Source organism: Candoia aspera, chromosome 6 (genome assembly GCF_035149785.1).
Source record: "Candoia aspera isolate rCanAsp1 chromosome 6, rCanAsp1.hap2, whole genome shotgun sequence".
In the NCBI taxonomy this organism is placed as follows: domain Eukaryota; kingdom Metazoa; phylum Chordata; class Lepidosauria; order Squamata; family Boidae; genus Candoia; species Candoia aspera.
The window spans coordinates 93806157-93824604 of NC_086158.1; the positions used below are offsets into that span (position 1 = coordinate 93806157).

The window sequence follows — 18448 nt, forward strand, 5'->3', positions numbered from 1 at the left end:
CCCAAATGTGCAGGTATTTTATTTTCCAAATATCTTGGTGATCTTCTGCCAAAAGCTAACTAAAAGAGTCCATTTTGGGAGATGGGCGGTGATAAATTTGATTAATAAATAAGTAAGTAATTAAGTAAGTAGATTCTTCTTAACTTCCAAGTCCAAGCAAACTTTGGATTAAAGCACAAGATATGGGATTGTAACATCCTCTCCTTAAATGGGTACTGAGAAAGGTGGCAGTAGTATTAGGCTGAGCAGGGCAAGACCTGTAGCTTGTACGTATCTCTCTGAAGAAAACTCTAGTGTATTTTGTGACATCACCCCAGATAAAGTGGATAGGGATAAGGCAACCTCAGCAGATTAGCAAAGTAAGAACGAGTGAGCCACTGCTGTATTAACATCACTAACTTAAGCCCCAGCTTCCTTGAAAAAAATATTCTTTCACAGCTAATAGCTTCTGTTTGCCTGAGATTAAACTTCTCAGTATAAGCTAGTGCTGGAAAGTCAACAATGCAAGTCCCATCAGACTCTCTGTTTGGCTTGAAGGAGGCAAAGCTTCTGCTCTTCAGCTGACAACATGACATCCCCTCCAGGTATGACGCATTTTCAAGGCTCCGTGTGATCCAGTTCAATGACTGACATAGTGGTTTTTGTTCCTCTTTGGCTTCCTGGAAACCACAAAGGCTGCCCTTGTAGTTTAAAAGATTTAACTGAAATATTCAGGCTGTAATGGGAATAATAAGGAAGTAATTGCAGCCCTGTGACATTGGATTGGAGAGAATCGGCTGGACAAGAGATATATCTCAGGAAATCAAGCAATCCCTGAATGTGCCCTTATATTTGTACATCAATTTCAAGAACCTGTCTGAAGGAACACAGATAGGACCATGTGAAATATAAAACACAAATAAGTCCCAATACCATCAGGAACCTATTATGGCATAGAAAATTGGATAAAATTTCAGACAGTTTAGTGACCAATTGATCAATTTATTGACTATGTGCTATAAAGTTAGTATCAACTCTTAGTGACCACACAGATAGATTTTCCCCATGACCATCTGTTCCTAACCTGGTCCTTCAGATCTTCCAATGGTGCATCATCACCACTGTAACTGAGTTCATCCACCTTGCTGGTGGTCATCCTTTTCTTTCCTTCTAGAAGGAAAGAAAATCTTTCCCAGCATTAGAGCCTTCTCCAGAGAATTAGGTCTTCTCATAATGTGTCCAAAGAAGATCATTTGAGCTTGGTCATTTGTGCCTTGAGTGAGAACTCTGGGTTGATTTGTTCAATGATCCATTGTTTTTTCTTGGCTGTCCATAGCATTCTCAGGAGTCTTCTCCAACACCAACTTCAAAAGTGACAATGCACTTCCTATCTTGCTTCTTCGAAGTCCAACTTTCACTTGCATTTCATATAGATAGGCTCTGACAATTCATTAAAAATGTTAAAAAATAAGAATGTTGGACTACAGAAAAATGACTGGTTATCTCTGAAGGGTTTTTTTAAAAATCCGTTCAATCATGTCCGATTCTTGGAGACTGCCTGGACTACCTGCAGGTTTCTTGGCAAGGTTTTTCAGAAATGGCTTGCCCTTGCCTCCTTCTTCCTAGGGCTGAGAGAGAGTGACTGGCCCAAGGTCACCTAGCTGACTTTGTGCCTAAGGCAGGACTAGAACTCTCCGTCTCCCCATTTCTACCCTGGTGCCTTAACCACTACACCACAGTGGCTCTCTATCTCTGAAGTAATTATCTTTTATTAAGGATAGATCCCAAGTGTTCTTCCCTTCCCTTCCTTCCCTGTTGTCTCCAGCTTCTCAGTTCAACATTAACTTCCAGCTTCTCAGTTTGTTAACTGATTATTGTTGGATACATCCAAATGTGACTTTTATTACAAAATTGTCCTGCCTCATTCACAGAATTTTAGGGGAAGGACAGCAGATTTCACCCTATATTATCTATCTGTTTCTTTATATAATTGATATGGCCACCAAACTCACTAATAGTGACTCTAGGTGGCTTACTTATGATGAAAACCAGAAAAACGAATAACAAAATATGCAAAATATCACAGTGCAGGATAACTGAATTCAAATCACCACATATGCCAATCCAAAGTCATTTCAGGATGGGCTCATGCAACTCTCTGGACCTGGGGAGAAAATCAGGTCTTCAAGGCTTTTTGGAAGGCCAACAGGGCCAGGGTCATTTGAATCTTAGGGGAGAAAATACAAGCTTTTAACTTCAGGTCTTCCATCCCTTTTCTTAACATGAAAAATAATCTGTTGAGGGCAAGCTGGAATGGACTTTAATTCATTGGATGAGGAGGCCACCATCTGAAGTTGCCCTCAGAAGCTTTCTTCTTTGGTGGTATAGGATCGAAGTAAAGCAGGTGTGGGAACAACTGGAATATTTAGCAAATGTTTCAACATTCAGCAGAGTAGAAGGCCAAGATATGTGATGTTCCTCTGGTTGTGATGTTAGAGGTCTACTGTTGAGAGTGTGAGTGTGTATGCATTTTTGGTCATGCAAACCATGTTGAAAAATAAGCACAGTATTATACATAGACCCTTTTCGCTTCTTTCAGCAAACTGTTGTTCCTCTTAACAGACCATGCTACCCAGCATTTGCAAGGGTTTTTTGTATTTGTATTTTTAATAAATAATCAACCAAGGTACACAAATTCATCTACTTCTGTGCTATATCTCTATATCTCTGTCTCTATCTCTATCTCTGTCTCTGTCATCATACCTTTAGCTTCTTCTGTATTCTGTGTTGAGCCATTTGCTAAATACTCCAGTTATTCACACACACTTCTCAACAGGGGTGCCATCTGCAAGAAGGATGCCCAAAAAAGTCCAGGTGGTGGCTTCAATCATGCAATCAAAGGGTGGGACTTTGATTACATGTTGTGACCATCATCTTGATTTCTTCTGGTCCCTGTAGACACCTCTGTTTCTTAAGCACCCCTTTCTCACTGCATTCAACTTACTTTGATGCCTCTGCTGAGATGCTCAATTCTCACTTCCGTGTAAGCACATCTTCTACATAACCCTTTACACTTATTTCAATTCATTCCTTGCAACAGACCACATACTAATCACTACCCTCCTACTAACATTTACAAGTCTTAGAATAGAATGCATTGAGAATGTACGACTTAAGCAATTTGTTGGGTTAAGCAAAAAGAGATGGGAGCAAAAATGTCTGAGTAATGAATGGACTGAATACAAAAGTCGAACACAGTAGGTATGCTGAGGTGGTTTGGTCATGCACAGAAACTGAATGAGGATTGAGTCACAAAACAAATATATGAAGACAGAGCAAATGGGTTGAGAGGAAGGGGAGACCAAAAAAGTTGTGAGTTGATTAGGTTCATAAAAAGAGAAACTTGAGGGAGTATAAAGATTTTAAAGAACTAAAGGCAATGGATGAATAGGTGTATGGATTTGGTGGAAACAAGGATGGTTTGCAAATTAGTGTTTTTTTTTCCTCATCAAATGTCTTTAAATTCTTTGGTTTACTGTTTCTTTCTCCTTTCTTACTTCCTGCATGACATGAGCCCCACTTTTAGCAGAGGTTCATACTGCTGCGCTTCAGTCCCATGATTCTCAGGATCAGCATCCTGATCATATCTTCTCTGTTTTTGAAGAAAGCTATCGAGAAAGGAACTCTACCACATCAACCTTTTTATGTTAGCCACTGCCAGTGCCTGATACCCATTTCCAGTTCTCCCTTAGGACTGTGGACAGGTTAGTAGTTAGCAGCAGAAAGCAAGGAGGAGAACAGAAAAATCCAAAGCAGTTTTCAATTTTTGAGTAGGGTGAGGATTGGCCCGATTTGGGGATTTTTCTTTACTTGCTATAAATCTTGCACTGACCCGGTGAATGAACCATATTCCTGGACAACAGCTGCTGTTCCTCAACATTAGTCATTCATTCCTCAGGTTTCCCCAGATAGTGGACTAACATGTATATGCTCCTACCAATATCTTCTCTTTTTCTACATTCCCACCTATTCACTCCAAAGTTTTGTTTCCAGCCTTTCTTCTTTCTTCTCCTGGTGTTGTATTGCTCCTGTGCTTGTAGATCACTAACCGATTTCCATCTACACACACACAGTGCTACTGAACAGTGATTCCATTTCAGTCAACTTTTACAATATCATTGGTATTTAAAAAAAAAAATGTTTGGCAACCAAAATTCAGCCTGAATGTGGCTCTACAAATGCCATCAAGTCGAGAATGAAGAATACGGCCATCTGACCACTCTGGAAGTTCCTTATAACCAGCATTGTTTTCTAGGAAGCACAGTTATTTAAATCACTCTTAATATGAAGGAATGTTTTTTTTTAAAAAAAAAACACCTCATATTGTATCATTAGGATCAACTAACGTGGCTGGTTCTGTAAATGAAATATAGTAAGTAGGCCAGTTCTGAATACATGCAGTATGAGCAAAGGGCTGCAGTGGGGTGGAAATTTCTTATTACTGCAACTTTCATAGAATATGGTGGGGTCATTGGGACTTGGACTTGATGGTTTGATTTTGATTTTGTAAGAATATACATTTGATTCTCCCTTCCAAATGCACACTTTCTTTCTCTTTACTGTATAGGTAACAGTTACCAAGGTCACAGCAATTTTGATTTTCCTCACGGGAATCCCGGTGGGACATCTATGAATGACTTCATGCATGGTCCCCAACTGTCACACCCTCCGGATATGGCCAGCAACATGGCAGCGCTTGATAAACCCCTAAGTCATCCCATGCAGGAACCTGTAAGGATCTTACTTATTGACCTTGCTTATATCACCTCCTATCAACAGATAGTTTGCATAATTGAGGGTATGCAGTAAGCACATTAGAAGGAAACCTTTAAAAAACTGTTTTGGGCAGTAGGAAAAAGAAAAGAAAGCGTGACTCTAAAAGATGTTTTGTTTCATCTTTGCGAGGGAATATCTGGGAAGTGATAAAGCAGAGATGAGGTGACCAGCTCTGGCTTCTTCTGCAGTAGCCACCCAATACACTTGGAAACAGACTGGTGCATGGACATCCATGAGGACCAGAGATGAGACTTATGTGATGGAGCAATCACACAAATTCCAAAACTTACCTACTTGCATTAGATGTCCCAAAAGAGCTGTTTTCTATAGTGTAATGGTTAAGGTGCAGGACTGACATGGGGACACCCTGGTTCTAGCTCACCCTCAGCCATGGGAACTCACTCTGTCTCTCTGTTATATCTGAAAAGCCATTTGGCCATTTTGTGCATGTGTCAAAATAGGCATCTGCCCCCTGGTTCTTTAAAGCCAGGGGGGCTCAGACCTTTAGCCACCACCTTGCCCGCTGCCTTCCTCAGATGCTATGGAAATAACCAGGAGGAATTAGGTAACCAGTTTTAAAACAAGAAGAAAGATGTTTGTGGCCTCCAAAAATCTTCACAAAATAGTGCCTCACTACACTATTTTGTAAAAAAGACTAAAAAGAGCATCTTTCTTATGCTTTCCATTGCCAATGTCATAACTCAGTTTATCTACTGGTCCACCACTCCCCAGTTATCTCAGTGCCTTCTCAGTGATCTTTCCAGATGGTTAAATTTTGCCTGTTGCATCCAAAGTGTGTTAAATGAAGGTCCATTAAATCAAGCTTTTACTGCATTAAGGCCTTGAAGAATATTTACCTTGGCCTCTGAAGTTGTATGAGTATATAAATGTAAAAATCAACACAAGCATGCCATTCAAGTGGTTTCAGTTATCATAGTAGCTGTCCTGCCTACAATCCTCATCTGTTACCCAGCTAATAAAACTGCCTTTTATTGGACCTTGTATGATATTTGCCAAAACGTTACAGCATTTAAAGTTACTGCATCATTCACTTCTGATAAAAGATAGAGTACATAATTGTTTGACCTTACTAGACAGTCCTTTAGGAGTGGTAATCAAGAAGAATTGTGTCTGTCTTTCTAGACGTTACAAAACAATACATGGACAATTGTTTCCATATTTCCTATTTTGCCTGGCACATTTTAACTTTTGTTTTTTCCCAAGCACCACTGCGAGACAACAAAAGCTCTCTGCGATATTTTGGGATTATGATCATCACAAAGTATCTTGCTAAATTAAAAGTATAGACCTGATTTCCCAAGTGAAAAAAGCTGTTTGCCTAACTGAAATCTTATTTGCCTTTCCATATCCCAGACATGTTGTTTAATCAATGGCCTAGTTTTTGCATAGCCCATTAAAACAAGGACATTTGAGAAGATGGCATAGCAATTTAGTTGCCCTTCTAGTGAGATTCCAGAGAGATTGAGATTTATCTAATAGTACAAGGGGAGATAAAGGAGTAGTAAGAACATTTACCTTGACTCATAAGTCAAGAATACCTAGCCACTGTTCTGACACCATGTTCATGCTCCTAGTTTCTAACTGGAGGGTTGCGTTTTAACACAACATGGGATCAGGAGTGTATTTCTCAGAAATTTTGATGGTGGGACTTCTTTTGCCAAGATAGTATATGGGCCAATTTGTGTACCACACAGTAGCTGTGTTTCTATCCTGCAAGGTACATTTTTATTTTAGCAAGAATAAATTAAGGCCTTTTAGAGTGACAGTACTTGAAAATAGCTCATCAATCTTGAGGCCTTTTGCAGGACATAATTTAATCCACGTGCCTGTAGAACAGTTCTCTCAGAAAGTATTTGCCCTCCTAAGGATTGTCAGAGCTTCCTGTGGGTCCTAAGGGCAGTCTGTGTCCTAACAAGCAGGAACCACGCTGAGACAAGGAATAAGCCTCTAGTGTTTTATTACTGCTACATTAGACAGGAAATCCTAACAAACTGAAGAAGCGTGAGAAAACCCAGATAGATAAACCCCAAAAGTCAAGGTGGGTCTGTTCTGTGTCTCTTTGAATGACTGTTCAATTCCTCGCTACTATGCATGCGTTTTCCCCCCTGGATAGGGGCCCCCTCCTGCTCACCATCAGTGCTCATGATTGAGAGTGAACAAATATCCTCCAAGTTTGGTGTTTGTTCCATTAATTGAATAAATTCATTTGTTCCTTTAATTTCCTAAACAAAGTCATCTGGAGCATGATGCTCTGCTACAAAAAGAATGCTACTTCCACCCCTTGTTAAATCAGTTCACTTTAAGGAATAACAAGAATGGGTTGTGTATTTAATTAAACAATCAGGCCTGATAAATCTCACACACTTTGGTGGTACTCATCACATTTAGGATCTGACCATATGCATGATACACACCAACCCCGCTCCCCCAAAGAAATTTCTGGGTGCCTCTGTTCCATTCCCCCTCCATGCCATGCTAAGCCTTTTCTAGACCATGGCATTCCAAGGCAATTTTGTGGTTTCTGGAAGTAGTTTGATGTTTCCCAGGCTTGAAATAAGTCTGTGTCAGCTAGAATGCCAAGTCATGTCTGAGGTACCTCAAACCCCTTCGAGTTTGGAGGATTTGCTTCTGGAAACAGCTGAACGGTCCAGAGTTCTCCAGAACATTCCACCTCAAACTGGTGAGATTTGCATGTCCCTAGTCACTGTAGCTAAAAGCAAACCAGTTACTGAATCTAAGGGCATGATTACTTTTTTCAAGCTGGTATATTGCATATTGAATTATTTTGTTTTGGAAATAAATGAAACAAAAAAAAAATCCATTTTGGAGTTGTTTGTTTTCAGATTCCTCAACAGATTGTTAGGACTCACATAAAAGCTTTTCTAACATTCAACTGCAATGATGCGCAAAAATTCAGAAATCCAAAAGGAGGTAAATTCTTTTGAAAGAAAAATACATATTTAATAGGGTACAGCTGCTCTAGCTTGCGATTATTTAAGACCTGCTTCCCTATGTGAGGTTTCTCCCAGAAGCCATTACTTCAGCCCTTTCATAATTCATTTCTAATGTCTGTTGGCCATGAAGCAGTCTGCAGTGCATGCCTTAATGCAATTGATTCTGAGACTGAAAATTAGCCTTGTCTGCAAAAAATGAAATTGAGCCAATATTCAGCTTCATTTCACACACTTTATAAGGACTGAGATTAACCAGGTACTAAGAAATATAGGTGCAACTCATCTTCCTCCCTCCCTCCCTTCTGGTAATGGGAAGGAGGAAGAAAAAGAAAACTTTGTTTCCCCCATTCCACAAATGAGATAGGAAAGAAAACAACAGGTATCTTTCCCCCTCTTCTCCAAACAGAAAATCTGCAGTGTTACTTTTGATTTTTATAAGCAGAATATCCAAATTTTACAATTTATGGCTTGGGTCATCATTGTCCTGTCCCATCTCAAAGGAGGGAGATGTCATGGTTATCTGTGTGCTATCTGAAGGACCAGGTACAAATTTTAGCATATCACTTTGAACATTGGGGCAGGGCGGGGGACTTGGGCATTTGCAGAAGACAGATGTTCCATCTTAAGGCTCAGTCACATAGGCACGTGTCACTTATAGAGCCTGGTCGCTTATAAGGTGTTCACCCACTTGCATCTAACCATGGCACAAACGTGTCCCAGTAGCATATATTTGCCAACATCTCCATGGTGTTGTCTTCATCTTGTCCTTTTATCTGGACCAGCGTTAAAAGTGGCATTTTCCCCATTTTCCCAACCCATCCAAAGGCAGCCTCCAGAAGCGTATAATTAGCTTGGGTTTGTTAGCCATTATCTTCGAAAGAAGTCAGGACTGGGACAGGCAATAGAGACAGGGAAGGAATCAGTGATGGGGACAGCAAAATTTCACACTGGTGATTTCTGCCAACTCGGAGGGTGGGGGCTGAGCACTTCAACTTAGCAGTGGGAAAAGGCCCATAACATTTTCTAGAGTCACCTAAACAGTGTTGTATCAATACTGCAGTAATGATAGTATGTTTTTTATTACGATGTCTGGGTGACAGTAGAGATGCTTTAAGTCACTAGTAGGGACGTGTCCTTGATTTGGCTGGAAGCTGTCTTGATGAGTAAATGATGAAGTTTGAAAGGCAACAACCGACTACCTTGCCTTTAAAAGGAATGAGAAACTATATTTGTCTTCAAATATTCAAGAGGAGAATGCCAGTATAAGTGGGAACCCAAATGATGATGTTAGCTATCTAGAAAATTTAGCTGTTTGAAAATATTGTCTCCTGTGACTACGTACAGGAAAATGGTTCTGTATTATGTACCCATAAGTCTATGTGCTCTAGGAGTTTTGCACACCTTCTTTTGATTTGTTTTGTGTCCTTCTGTTTGTGTATGGGGTTTGCAAGTATATATTCAGGTGAGTTTAGGAGACTTTTTTTAAAAAATATCCATGAATATTCAGGTAGTCCTTCCTTAACAACTACAACTGAGACCGGAATTTCAGTTTGTAAGTGAAGCAGTCATTAAGCAAATCGACCTGATTTTACAACCTTTTTTGCAGCAGTCATTAAGCAAATCACTGTGATTGTTAAGTGAACCACGTGGTTCCTCATTGATTTTGCTTGACAGAAGCCGGCCGGGAAGGTAAAAAATGGCGATCATGTCACCATGGGATGCTGCGATGGTCATAAATGCAAACCTGTTGCCAAGCACCCAAATTGTGACTGTGGGCATGCTGCGATGGTCATAAGCACTGGTTGTAAGTCGTTTTTTTTAGCACCATTGTAAGTCCAAACTGTTGCTAAACGAGTGGTCATTAAGTGAGGACTACCTGTAATTTTCTTCAATCATTATGGTCTGCAATGAAGGAACACCTGTGTAAAAGGAGTGTCCTTCACCAGGATATTGACTTCAAATACACACACACACACATATACAAACACATATGAGTATACGTCATGAATGGTAAGAATATTTGGAGGGGTTTTTTTTAGAAAAAGAAAATAAATCAGTGAAACACTAAGTTTCTCATATTTTTGTTCCTCACACCATGCAACTAAGTTATCAAGAGCTGATTCTCTGATATCTTTTTTAGCTAGAAGATATGACTTGTTAACTCTTATTTTGCCTAAAAGAATGATGCAGAAAGTTGTGCTCAATTTATTAGGATTCATACTAGAGAAATTACTCAGTGCTTCCATCTTTCCATCTACAGAGAGTGTTCAAAGCATCAGCCTGGATCTGGGCCCACTAGCAAACAGAACCACCATTTCTTATTCCAAGCATTTTTTCTAAAAATTGCCTTTCTGGTGCCTAGGGTTCAGTGACAGATGAGTGCCCAGATTGCAATGCAGGTTTCTCCTTGATGACTAAGGCTTATAGTGATGATGGTTTATGAAACAATTTCCCTCGCACCATGCCCTATCCATCTTCCGGCTTGACACCTCATTGCCTCATGTCTCCTTTCCTGCTTCTTTCCTCCTCTGCAGATCCCTCATCCTGGCAACACTGATCAATCCCATAGTTCCATGCAGCAAGGTTTGCACGTCCCTCATCCCAGCAGCCAGTCAGGGCAGCCATTACATCACAGCGGTCCCCCGACTCAGCCGTCCCGGCAGCCGACCCAGGCCGCTGCTAGCAACCATCCACACAGTGACCTGGCTTTTAACCCCTCGGCAGCTTTAGAAGCTCAACCTGGTGGGCAGGGAACATCTGACATGCCGGAGCCTTCGCTGGATGTAAGTCTGTGTCATTCTGTCATCTGCTTCCCTTCAAAGTACATTCAGGGTCAGAAGAGGTGGCAGAAAGGACAGCTTTCATAGCCTATGCCCATAGATTGGTTAGGGTGTTAGCTGGAGCAAACCCAGCCTGTCTGGTTTATTTATGGTTCCATCTACGTGTGACAACAGAAAATTCAGTAACCAAACTAAGCCTTACTATAGTGCAGAGAAACGTACAGAATTTACTTTTTCCATGATTTGGAGGACGGGGGGCTTTTAGTCACAAAAGTAGGAGAGGAAGGGGGAGAAGCAAGAGTAAAAAGTTTTAAAGAAATTAGATTTAGTTTTAAAACAATATTACAGGTGCATAGACAGTGGAGAACTGCTTAGGCCTGTACAGGGAAGTCAAGAAGTAAGAAGTGCTGATATGCATGAAATTCAAATCCATTCTCTGCTTGCTCCTCATTTCCTCTCTGGCAATAAACTTCGGGAACAGCACCTCAGGCCAATGGAAATTCTGGCTTCTTATAGAATGTCTGATTGGTTAACTGGTTTAAAGGCATAATGTGATAAAATCCTTCTGTTCTTAGAGGGGCTTGTTTTGATACAAGAACATGAATCTGGACAATTTCCCTTCTACCACCAGCCCTTTTCTCCAATCCTACCATATTCAGAATGGTCTTCTGCCCCTCCACAGAGGCATTTTGAGGTTCATACATGGCTCTCCTTCTCTAAACCTTAGCACAGATTCCCTTGAGTAGGTCAACTCCTATTGCATATATGGACATATCCATGTAGCATTCTTGACAACAGTATGGGAATAGTTTAACACTGTCTTATTTGAGGATGCTTTTACAGTTTCCCAATCTATGTGCTAGCCCTGGAATTAATCAGTTCCAATCCTGCTCAGCTTTTAAAGCTCCACCATGGTCACAATATCTTAACTAAATTCCAACCTAAGAATGGTAGAGCTGTAAGAGGTCATTTTGGCCACCAAGGCTAAGCCCTTGTTCATTTTGTTGACCAATTCTCACTAATACAGCCTATGACAAAAGAATAATATAAGACAGCTAAAACTGTTAAAAATAGAGTAATTACTGATACCTTCTGTGCATGTGCACCAATTGTTAAAAGGTTGAAGGACTAGATGTTAAGAGACATGAACTAGGATGGGAGGGGGACTTAGATTGTAACATGTCACCCTATTGATCTTCAGGGTTGATTTGGCTGATCCAGCAAGCTAGGTGAGCGTTCCCTTCCTCCATCACTACTCCACGTGTGTCCCTCATGAAGCGACATGCTCAGTGGAAGAGGACGACCATCCCAGATAGATATACAAGAACTGCATTACCCTGCTAGAATCTCCAAAATGCTCAAGGTCCATTTGTAGGAGACAAGAGCTATTGTAGAGCTGATTAGCCATGTTGGTGTCAGACATTTGTACTTTAGACCTAGAAACATTCTTCCTTTCTGAATGGGCACACAGAAGTGATTTTCTCCTGCAGCTAGTATTTTAATGTTGGGTAATGTTTGCTATGCCCAGCTAGGTGGCAGAATCTAGCTAACTCTGGCTGGTCTGAAAACACTGAACAGGTTGGACCCTCTTGGTCCTCAGAGCCCTAGGAAATCCCAGGGCTACAAGCTGGGAAACTGGGGAAAAAAAACATCCTGAAATATGTTTTCAAAAACAAAACATTAGAAAGGTGTTTAAAAAAAAACAAATCAAAATAACTACATGGACATGTTCATAAGGTTACTAAGAGTTAACTCTAAGGCGACTTTACTATTTGCCTATGTTTGCTAAAATGCAGTCATATCAATTTTGCCTGGAAGAAACTCACTAATCATTGTTTGTGATTAGCAAAGTAATTTGTGGGCAAAGAGTGTGTTTTCCCCAAACAAGAAAGGTAGTGGAGCAGTTGAAAAAAGCTATCATGCAAGACTTTGTAGGAAAAAAAAAAATCCAAAATGTGGTTGGAAAGACTCATGTAGGTAAACGCTTACCACTGTTTCAGTTCACATCTGTATGTTCAGATAAGATGGTCCAAACTGTCTAAACTGTGACAACTGTGGCTTTTGAAGGGAAAGAGTTGAAATATAATTTTATGTCTCTGACACTGGCAAATTGAAGGTTTTAACAGTGTTTTCACTCAGGAAGCATCACATTTCACTTCATGTAGCTCAGGAGTGTGGAATATGCTTAACAGATGAATCCAAGAAGCTACATGCTATTTGCTAATGAGATAGTATTGATCAGTTTTATTTGTTCTGTTAATTGATGAATGATTGCTGAATTGAATTTTTTAAAGCCTTCTCCCAGAAAGCCTGAGTTTAAACTTGCCTGAATACAACTAGGAGAGGACTGTTGGCTTTAAGGAAATCATTGTAGAATTTTTATATGGCTTGTTACCTGTGTTTGTAACTGGGTTTGCTGGCAATCTGATGACTGCATTGAAAGAATGCTCCTGGCCACCATATTCGCTGCTGCTAAACATTTGGACTGCCAGCTTGACATATCAAGCAGTATATTTCTGCCACTGGGTAACTTATGCTGTATGTGGGTGTGCCCTAGGTGTGAAACCTAAGTGGAGGTATATCTTAGAACAGAAGAACAGAAGTCTTAGTAAAACTGTTAGCCATCTGTTTTTTGGAGATGTGGAAGTAAATGTATGAAAGCTCTTTCTGATAAAGACTTTCCTTAAGTATACAATTTTATATTTGGAGAGGAGGATCTCAGCTAGCATTCCTTGGAAGACTATTTATGTGCAGGTACAAGCTTCATGTTTGTGTGTGAGACAGAAAGATGCTCAAAAAGGCATTTTGATATAGCTTCTGTCAATGAAGGCACCACAGCATGTCAAAGTTTTGTTGTTGTTGTACCCTAGTCATACTGAGAGTCTCCATCAATGCTTTAGAAGTTGTGTCTTCCAACAAATGAGGGTCGTTGATGACTGCACACTGGCAAGAGCTTCACCAGATGTCTTCTCTTTCTGTTGTAGCTGCTTCCTGAGCTCACAAATCCAGATGAGTTACTTTCATATTTGGATCCTCCTGACTTACCAAGCAATAGCAATGACGACCTTCTCTCTCTTTTTGAGAACAACTGAAGCTTTCTGCATTTTGTTCCCAACACCTTTCACCTGTTTGACACATCTGTAGCTTCACAGTGAGGAATCTCAAGTTACTCTTTTCCACAAGGACAAGCTCACGGCTTGAGCGTACAGCACACACTCCTTCCTTTCTTCATCCCCGAACTGCTTGAATCAAAAAGCTTTGATGGTGGCAGTGGGGAGAAGGAAGAGGACAATATGGCATTGACCTCCTAGACTGCCTTGCCACATCACAGGCCATTTGTACAGCTGTGGAAAACCTCACTTCTGGCTAGTTCTGCAGAGAGAATGCGAGCGGATGACTCTTGGGATATCTAGCAAGAAACATCCCAGCCAGTCTCAGCAAGGGAAGAAAGAAACAGCAACAGGTCCATTCTTAACGACCAGTTTCAGCGGGTCTTTCCAACCTGTGTTCTTCCATCATTTCCTTCCTTTTGCTGTAATGTCTGTTCCACTCAGTCCTCCCCAAGTTATGCAGGTTCCGTTCTGTCTGTCAGACAAACTAAGGACAACATTTGGCAGTGCATTCAGATTAACTGAGCAAACTGGGAATCATAAAATACCAAAAAGCACAAAGAAATCAGTCATGTCACAAGTAGGATAAACATACAACATGTATCAAAGGGAGACATCAGACAGTGGTTTTTCCATGGTGGAAGAGTCCTGTGAAATCTCCAGGTTGTGGCAAGTGTGTTTTTTTTCTAGTAAATTGTAGCAACCTTTTTTGTTTAGTTACTCTTGTGGGCAGAATAATTCTCTCCCTTTACACAGTGTATATTGTCCTGCTTCTCATGTGTTTTCCTACAAAAGTCTCTTTTCAGTTTATTGCCTTTTTGATAACAGAGCAGCCAGTCACTGAAAAAAGAAAAGAAAAATGGGAGAGAGGAGAAGAACTGTATTTGTATATGAAGTGAGAAAACCCTGCAAAATATTGGCGATGAGAACGTCCTCTTTTCTTGACCTGTGCAGCTAGAACATTGCTCAGCTCCTACCAGGAAAAAGGAAAGGGCCAGGAACACGGAAAAAGCCCCCCTTGCAGGGGTATCTGGGAGGGGTTCAAAGTCAAGATGGCAGCCACAACCATGTGATCAAAACTCTGCCCCTTTTTAACACGTCAGGTGTGCGATTCGAGTAAAAAAAGAGGCAGGTTGCCAGCAAACCATCACAGCTGAAATCTTGACTCTCTTGACCCATCAGATATCCCTGCCCATTTAATTCAAGCCAGGAGAGGGGAAACTCATTTAAGTAATTGAAACAGGCGTTTATATTGGGAGAAACACCGTATAGCCCTGATGGCTTGCCTTGTATTTTCCAGGCTGTGTAGTGATTCATCCTTTTGCTGTTGTGTTTTATCATATACCGGCCAGAACCTCTCCCCCTTTTTTTAAAAACATAGATTTCCAAGGATAATGGGCATGGGGAAAAAGTAGTCATTCTGTGCAATTTTCCTGCTGATTCTCATGCCAGATGCTTCCCTGGTACTTGTGATTCTCCCTCGGTTGCTTCCTTCCTGCATGAGCTTCCGGTCACTTCTGGGCCTGCTGTTGTGCTGTCGCCCACTTTTTATAAATTATGTATAGTAAACTCTGTGTTTAAAAAGTGCATGTGTGCCAACTCTGCTCTTTCACAGGCCAACATTTCATCTTCTGCCTTCTGCGTACAGATGTTGCTTCCCTCCTTCCTTCCTTCCTTCCTTCCTTCCTTCCTTCCTTCCTTCCTTCCTTCCTTCCTTCCTTCCTTTCCTCTTAATAAAAAAACCATGATTGCTTCCTACCCTATCCAGAATCAAATATTTCCATATTTGATTTCAACAGAAGGCTTTCAGCTTTGGGCCAGAGGTTCTCTGGCTTGTTGGTTTCAATGTGTAAGTTCTATCACCTTCTCCTAAATGAATGGCATGATAAAAAATGTGCATCCATTCTGCATTCGTTCTCTTCGCTGAAGTCATGCTTGTAAATTCTTGGAGCATTTGTTCTTTGATCTACCACCACTGCTGTATATGCATCTTGAAATATATATGCATAGATATAGATATCTATATATCTCTCTATATATAGATATGCGCTAACCCACAGCATCTTGCTGTAGCTAAACAGGAAATGGCAGTTTTAGTTCCTCTATTCTTTTCCAACAGAAGTATTGAATTTTTAGAACATTTTATGTAGAGATGTTCCTACATTTACTTTCTCTCCACCTCCCCCTTTTTTTAAAAAAGTGCTGTTCATTATGCAAAATCAATCATTTTAAGAATTGATATTGTAAATATATTTTGTGAATATCTTAGCATTGTCATTGATTATAATAACCAACACTTTCCTGAGCTGATTTGACATGTATTTTTAAGATACATAGTCTGGGGGGGATGGCCTTTTCTCTTGCTTTTTTTTTTTCCCACTGCTAAAGGGTTCTTGAGCTAAGGGAGCATTTACTTTTCTTTTTGATAAATTAGCCCCTCTCAGTTTGCAAATCAATAGAATCCATCTGGCCCGTGTGCTAAGGTGCCATGCAGAAAAAAAATATGACCAAGAATGATGGCTGTCATAACATAAATCACCTGCTTTATAGACAAGTTATTTCTTAAGATTCTTGGTTAAACACCTCTGAGAATTATGCTACACCCATGCATAAGAGAGAAGAAGGGGATATAGGATAGACCCTGCTATCTTATATATACCACAGTGCTTTGGGCTGATTATCCCAAGATGGATGGATGACAAACCATGAAGACAGAAGATAGAGCCTCCTCTGAGAAATGCAGGAGGTATTTTTTTTAATACAAGATATTTCCCCTAGATTATGCAGCATTATTTGTGATCACTGAACACCAGCCACAGCTATGTATGGTTGCCCACAACAGGCTTGGTAAAATTACTATTTTTCATGCCTGTCAACTGAGAAGATGCGGCCTTTGAGTGGCTTCAGCTTAATGGTTACAATTTGTTGCAGGCCAGTCTTAAGCCACATACTGTGTTACGTCTCATCTCTAATTCTATAAAATAGCCCCTTTATCATTAAGCACACATCTGTTGGAACTAGTACTTGAACCTGTTTTTTTTTCTCTTGCTTTTTTGTGTAACTGGAAACAAAACTATTTCAAAGCAGATGTGATAGGCTCATGGTGATCTAAATAAAGCCTATAAAAAGTAGCTTCTTTGGGAAGTATAAAAGGAAAATCATCTAGGATTAAAGACATCATTGGTATAAGGCTTCCCATTATTTGAAGATTTATCTCCTCTAGTAACAACTAAATCTGCATCTTGGGCAAAGGTAGATGTTATGTATGCTGATTTGGTATGCAAAAAGGAGGAGAATGTTTATTGAACATGGGATCCATAGAGCTAAGTTTGTGAATAGAGTTTGGATTTTATCAAAACAGCATGCTTTGTAAAATCAGTCTAGAACTTCCCTGTACTCACCTACATGTGCACACACACACACACAAATGATTCATCAGCATATTGTATTGCTGGGCTGCTGTAGGCTGGAAAAACTAAAGTACACTGGCATCATGTTAAAATACAGAGAAACTCAGTCCTATGCTTTCCTACTTAAAAGTCAGCCCTGTTAGTTCTGTGCAACTTACTCTCAGCAAATGTAGAGGGTCATAGCCTTAATGAGTTGTTTGTGTTGAAGAGCAAATTTATATTCCTACCATAAGTTCCCCCCCCCATTTGTCGTTTTAGGGGCATTTTGTTTGAGTTTTCATTTTTAAAGTTTCCCAATAGTTACCTACTTGGAAAAGAATACACAGAGATTTATTGTTCTACTGCCAAGACATTGTTGTTATTGTTGTTATTGTTACTATAGGATGATGAAAACACACTAATGTCTGCAGTGGAGACGCCAAGGGACATCTGTACATATGTAAATGGAAAATAGAGACATGTTAACAGAAATGTATTCATTTTCCTTGGATTGTGTATTGTTTTTATTTTACAGGACAAAAAGAAAGCTTGAAGATCCATCTTATGTGGAAAATGAATCCTGTTTGTTAGCGTTTGTGAAGTCTCCACCTTTGTTTCATTTCTTGTAATATACTCTGACTCTTTTGTGAAAAAAAAAAGTTGCATTTGTTTTGTTTTGTTTTACCTTCATGTAATAATTAGCTTAAGTGTATTAGTCTTTATCATCTGTGTATTTTTAGGGTGCTACAAAAATAATGAAGAAAATAAGGGGATTAAATAATAAAAAGATTGTAACCAAATTCAAACTTTGTACAATTTTTTGATATTGTGGATCAGAGGAGAATAAAAAAGTACAATCTGAATTAACATGCAAAAATGGCCATTTGTCTTTGTTTGTACATTGTATGTACAGTACAACTCAGTCATTTCATACTTTGAAACTGGTCAGAAAAACAATTGTGATTTTTAGTCTTGCAAAATTGTATGTAGTTAGATGATGTGACAACCTAATATTTATCTAATAAATATGTATTCAAATGAAACCTGTATATTAGGTGTTCATGTCGTTATTTTGTATTTAAAAATCAAATTGACTATTGCTAGACATTTACATACTTTCTTGTAACACTGAAAGTACTCTCATTTTGCTCATGTTATTTTTTTTCCTAAATAAATTTGGAAAATGATGGATTGATTATCGGGCAGCTGTTTTGTAAATCTCAAGCTTTTACTTCTGATTTTATAAAAAAAAATAATTGAAAGACACTATCCAGCATTTACGGTTGAGTACATTTAAGTATGGAGTGCAGGAATTCTCAGATGTTTTCAGTGCCACAGTCCTCTAAAATGATGAATTAATTTGTGCAACCTGCCTCCCT

At 39.7% G+C, this 18448-nt stretch overlaps 1 protein-coding gene across 5 annotated transcripts in view; it reads left to right on the plus strand.

The window, feature by feature from the left end:
• ZMIZ1 (zinc finger MIZ-type containing 1) overlaps window positions 1–18118 on the plus strand; it is a 430047-nt gene extending 411929 nt beyond the window's left edge. For all 5 annotated transcript variants that reach the window (XM_063307691.1, XM_063307693.1, XM_063307694.1 and 2 more), the window contains 3 exons: window positions 4607–4770; window positions 10325–10573; window positions 13555–18118. In XM_063307691.1, the coding sequence (XP_063163761.1) occupies window positions 4607–4770; window positions 10325–10573; window positions 13555–13662 (521 nt within the window). In that variant the 3' untranslated portion in view covers window positions 13663–18118. The remainder of the gene's footprint in view (window positions 1–4606; window positions 4771–10324; window positions 10574–13554) is intronic.
• Window positions 18119–18448: the final 330 nt, after the last annotated feature.